Source organism: Theropithecus gelada, chromosome 9 (genome assembly GCF_003255815.1).
Source record: "Theropithecus gelada isolate Dixy chromosome 9, Tgel_1.0, whole genome shotgun sequence".
Classification (NCBI taxonomy): Eukaryota; Metazoa; Chordata; class Mammalia; order Primates; family Cercopithecidae; genus Theropithecus; species Theropithecus gelada.
Window position 1 is genome coordinate 92,525,808 of NC_037677.1, and position 5,770 is coordinate 92,531,577.

General features: G+C 39.5%; 1 protein-coding gene across 1 annotated transcript; it reads left to right on the plus strand.

The window, feature by feature from the left end:
- Positions 1-802: 802 nt before the first annotated feature.
- Positions 803-1,850, plus strand: LOC112631111 (40S ribosomal protein SA-like). Its single transcript, XM_025395601.1, has one exon. It carries the CDS (start codon positions 876-878, stop codon positions 1,728-1,730), a length of 855 nt encoding a protein of 284 aa, XP_025251386.1. The 5' UTR covers positions 803-875; the 3' UTR covers positions 1,731-1,850.
- Positions 1,851-5,770: the final 3,920 nt, after the last annotated feature.

Below are 5,770 nucleotides of genomic sequence, written 5' to 3' on the forward strand. Positions count from 1 at the left end.
GGTCTTGCGGCTTGATAGTTCATTTCCTTTAATGGCTAAATACTAAATAATATTTCATTGCATGGATAGATATACTACAATTTGTTTATCCATTCACCTTTTGGAAGGACATCTTGGTTGCTTCCAGTTTTTGGCAATTATGAACAAAGCTGTAATAAACATTCCTAGCAGATTTTGTGTGAAAGTAAATTTTCAACTCATTGGGGCAAATACCTACAAGTGCAATTTCTGAGCTGTATGGTAAGACTATATTTAACTTTGTAAGAAACTGCCAAACAGTATTTTAAAGTGGCTATACCACTGTGCATTTCCACCAGTGATAAATGAGAGTTTGCATTGCTCCACATTCTCTCCAGTATTTGGTATTGTCAGTTTTTGGATTTGAGGCATTCTAATAGGCGTGAGGTGGTATCTTGTTGTTTTAATTTTCATTTCCCTAATGACATAAGGTGTTATTATGTCATTAGGCATATGGTGTATGGTATATGTGGTCTCATATGTTTATTTGCCATCTGTGTATTTCCTCTGGTGAGGTGTTTTTCAGATCTTTAGCTTATTTTTTAAATTGAGTCCTTAGTTTTCTTATTGTTGAGTGTTAAGACTTCTTTATATATTTGAATACAAGTTCTTTGTCAGATATGTATTCTGCAAATATTTTCTCCCAGTCTGTGGCTTGTCTTTTAATGTTCTTAACAGTGTATTTCACAGAGCAAAAGTTTTAACTTTAAGTGAAGTCCAGATTATCAATTTTTTCTTTCATGAATTGTGCTTTTGGTGTAGTATCTAAAAAGTTATCGCTTTTCCGCGCTACCTACAGAGAGGTCCATACGGCGTTGTTCTGGATTCCCGTCGTAACTTAAAGGGAAACTTTCACAATGTCCGGAGCCCTTGATGTCCTGCAAATGAAGGAGGAGGATGTCCTTAAGTTCCTTGCAGCAGGAACCCACTTAGGTGGCACCAATCTTGACTTCCAGATGGAGCAGTACATCTATAAAAGGAAAAGTGATGGCATCTACATCATAAATCTGAAGAGGACCTGGGAGAAGCTTCTGCTGGCGGCTCGTGCCATTGTTGCCATTGAAAACCCTGCTGATGTCAGTGTTATATCCTCCAGGAATACTGGCCAGAGGGCCGTGCTGAAGTTTGCTGCTGCCACTGGAGCCACTCCAATTGCTGGCCGCTTCACTCCTGGAACCTTCACTAACCAGATCCAGGCAGCCTTCCGGGAGCCACGGCTTCTTGTGGTTACTGACCCCAGGGCTGACCACCAGCCTCTCACGGAGGCATCTTATGTTAACCTACCTACCATTGCTCTGTGTAACACAGATTCTCCTCTGCGCTATGTGGACATTGCCATCCCATGCAACAACAAGGGAGCTCACTCAGTGGGTTTGATGTGGTGGATGCTGGCTCGGGAAGTTCTGCGCATGCGTGGCACCATTTCCCGTGAACACCCGTGGGAGGTCATGCCTGATCTCTACTTCTACAGAGATCCTGAAGAGATTGAAAAAGAAGAGCAGGCTGCTGCTGAAAAGGCAGTGACCAAGGAGGAATTTCAGGGTGAATGGACTGCTCCAGCTCCTGAGTTCACTGCTACTCAGCCTGAGGTTGCAGACTGGTCTGAAGGTGTGCAGGTGCCCTCTGTGCCTATTCAGCAGTTCCCTACTGAAGACTGGAGTGCTCAGCCTGCCACGGAAGACTGGTCTGCAGCTCCCACTGCAGGCCACTGAATGGGTAGGAGCAACCACTGAATGGTCTTAAGCTGTTCTTGCACGGGCTCTTAAGCAACATGGAAAAATGGTTGATAGAAAATAAACATCAGTTTCTAAAAAAAAAAAAAAAAAAAAAAAGTTATCACCAAACACAAGGTCACCTAGATTTTCTCCTGTGTTATCTTCTAAAAGTTTTAGTTTTGCATTTTACATTTAGGTATAAGATCTGTTTTGAATTATGAGTTGTGAAATGTGTGAAGTCAGTATATATATTGTTTTAACATGTGGATGGCCAGTTGTTCCAGGAACAATTGTTGAGAAGACTAGCCTTTCTCCATTGAATCTCCTTTGCTCCTTTGTCAAAGGTCAGGTGAGAATATTTGTGTGGATCTGTTTCTGGGCTCCCTATTCTATTCCATTGATCAGTTTGTCTGTTCTTTTACCAATACTACACTGTCTTGATTACTATACATTTATGCTAAGCCTTGAAGTCAGGTAATATTAATTCTTCCAGTTTATTCTGCCTCCTCGGTATTGTATTGGCTACTTTGGGTCTCTTGACTGTCCATATAAATTTGAATTTGTTGATATCCACAAAATAGCTTGCTGGGTTTTTTATTTGAATTACATTGAATCTATAAAGTTGGGAAAACCAAACATCTTAACAATATTGAGTATTTTTATCCATGAACATAGTCTCTACATTCTTTTAAATATTCTTTGGTTTCTTTCATTGGAGTTTGCAGTTTTCCTCATATAGATTTTGTACATATTTTGTTAGATTTATTCCGAAGTACTTCATTTCTTCATGCTAATGGTATTGTATTATGTTTTCTTTTATTCCTGTTTTAGGTTCGGGGTACATGCGTGGGTTTGTTATATAGGTAAACTGTGTGTCACGGGATTTGGTGTACATATTATTTCGTCATCCAGGTAATAAGCATAGTCCCCAATAGGTAGTTTTTTATTCTTTCCCTCTTCCTACCCTCCATGCTCAAGTAGGCCCCAGTGTCTGTTTTTCCCCTCTCTGTGTCCATAAATGTGAGCACGCAGTATTTGGTTTTCTGTTCCTGGATTAGTTTGCTTAAGATAATGGCCTCCAGCTCCATTCATCTTGCTGAAAAAGGCATGAGGTTGTTCTTTTTAATGGCTGCATAGTATTCCATGGTTATACGTACCACATTTTCTTTATCCAAACTACTGTTGATGGGCATTTAGGCTGATTCCATGTATTTACTATTGTGAATAGTGCAGCATCAAACATAGACATGAATGTGTCTTTATAACATAATGATTTATATTCCTTTGGGCAATACCTAATAATGGGATCTATGAGTCAAATGGTAATTAGGTTTTTTGAGGAATCACCACACTGCTTTCTACAAGGGCTGAACTATTTTACATTCCCACCAGCAGTGTATAAGTGTTCCCTTTTTACCACAATCTCACCAGCATCTGTTATTTTTTGACTTTTTAATAATGGCAATTCTGACTGGTGTGAGATGGTATCTCATTGTAGTTTTGATTCACATTTCTCTAATGATTAGTGATGTTGAGTATTTTTTCATATGCTTGTTAGCCATGTGTATGTCTGCTATTGAAAAGTGTCTGTTCATGTCCTTTGTCCACTTTTTTTTTTTTTGAGATGGAGTCTCGCTCTGTCCCCGGGCTGGAGTGCAGTGGCCGGATCTCAGCTCACTGCAAGCTCCGCCTCCCGGGTTTACGCCATTCTCCTGCCTCAGCCTCCCGAGTAGCTGGGACTACAGGCGCCAGCCACCTCGCCCGGCTAGTTTTTTGTATTTTTTAGTAGAGACGGGGTTTCACCATGTTAGCCAGGATGGTCTCGATCTTCTGACCTCGTGATCCACCCGTCTCAGCCTCCCAAAGTGCTGGGATTACAGGCTTGAGCCACCGCGCCTGGCCATCCTTTGTCCACTTGTTAATGGAGTTGATTTTTCTTTTACGTTTAAGTTCTTTATAGATTCTGGATATTAGACCTTTGTCAGATGCATAGTGTGCAAATATTTTCTCTCATTCTGTAAGTTGTCTGTTTACTCTGTTGATAGTTTCTTTGGCTGTGCAGAAGCTCTTTAGTTTAATTAGGTCCCATTTATTAATTTATGTTTTTGTTGTCATTGCTTTTGGCATCTTCGTCATGAAATCTTTGCCAAGGCCTACCTCCAGAATAGTATTTCCTAGGTTATCTTCTGAGGTTTTTGTAATTTTAGGTTTTGCATTTAGTCTTTAATCCGTCTTGAGTTGATTTTTGTGTATGGTGTAAGGAAGAGGTCCAGTTTCAATCTTCTGTAAATAGCTAGCCAGTTATCCCAGCACCATTTATTGAATACAGAGTCCTTTCCCCATTGCTTGTTTTTGTCAACTTTGTCAAAGATCAGATGGTTGTGGGTGTGCAGCATTATTTCTGGGTTCTTTATTCTGTTCCATTGGCCTATGTGTCTGTTTTTGTACCAGTACCTTGCTGTTTTGGTTACTGTAGCCTTGTAGGATTGTTTTGAAGTTGGGTAGCATGATGCCTCCAGCTTTGTTTTTTGGTTTTCTGGGTTTTTTTTTTTTTTTGCCTAGGATTGCTTTGGCTATTTGGGCTCCTTTTTGGTTCCATATGGATTTTAAAATAGTTTGTGCTAATTCTGCGAAGAATGTTTGACAAGGATAGCATTGAATCTGTAAATTGCTTTGGGCCGTATGGCCATTTTAACAATATATTGATTCTTCTTATCCATGAGCATGGAATGTTTTTCCATTTGTTTGTGTCATTTCTGATTTATTTGAGCAACATTTTGAAATTCTCCTTGTAGAGATCTTTCACCTCTCAGTTAGCTGTATTCCTAGGTATTTTATTCTTTCTTGTTGCTATTGTGAATGGGATTGCATTACTGATTTGGTTCTTAGCTTGAATATTTTTGGTGTATAAGAATGCTATTGATTATTGTGCATTGATTTTGTATCCTGAAACTTTGAAGTTGTTTATTAGCTTATGGAGCTTTTGGGCAGAGACTATGGGAATTTTTAGGTATAGAATCATGTTGTCTGCAAACAGGAATAGTTTGGTTTCCTCTTTTCCTATTTGGATGCCTTTTATTTCTTTATCTTGCCTGATTACTGTGGCCAGGACTTCCAGTACTATGTTGAATAGGAGTGGTGAGAGAGGGCATCCTTGTCTTGTTCTGGTTTGCAAGGGGAATGCTTCCAGCTTTTGCCCATTCAGTGTGATGTTGGCTGTGGGTTTGTAATAGATGGCTCTTATTCTTTTGAAGTATGTTCCTTCAATGCCTAGTTTGTTGAGGGTTTTATTTAATATGAAAATGTTAGCAGAAAGGGTCCTGATCCAGACTCCAAGAGAGGGATCTTGGATTTCACGCAAGAAAGAATTCGGGGCAAGTCCATAGAGTAAAGTGAAAGCAAGTTTGTTAAGAAAGTAAAGAAATAAAGAATGGCTACTCCACAGGCAGAGCAGTGCTTGAGCTGCTCAACTAAGGATACTTATTGTTACTTCTTGATTATATGCTAAACAAGGGGTGTATTATTTATGAGTTTTCTGGGAATGGGGTGGGCAATTCTGGGAACTGAGGATTCCTTTCCTTTTTAGACAATCTAGAGTAACTTCCTGATGTTGCCATTGCATTTGTAAACTGTCATTGCACTACTGGGAGTGTCATTTAGCATGCTAATGCATTATAATTAGCATATAATGAGCAGTGAGGACAACCAGAGGTCACTCTAGTCACTATCTTTGTTTTGGTGGGTTTTAGCTAGCTTCTTTACTGCAACCTGTTTTATCAGCAAAGACTTAATGACCTGTATGTTGTGTGGACCTCCTATCTCATCCTGTGACTTAAAATGCCTAACCTCCTGGGAATGCAGCCCAGTAGGTTTCAGCCTTATTTTACCCAGCCCCTATTCAAGATGGAGTCACTCTGGTTTGAATGCCTCTGACAAAGGGATGTTGAATTTTATCAAAAGCCTATTCTGCATCTATTGAGATAATCGTGGATTTTGTTTTTAGTTCTATTTATTTGATGAATCACATTTATTTATTT

What these genes read in the sequence shown, in the direction of transcription:
- LOC112631111 (XM_025395601.1), top strand. Translation starts at nt 876, where the DNA reads ATGTCCGGAGCCCTTGATGTCCTGCAAATGAAGGAGGAGGATGTCCTT.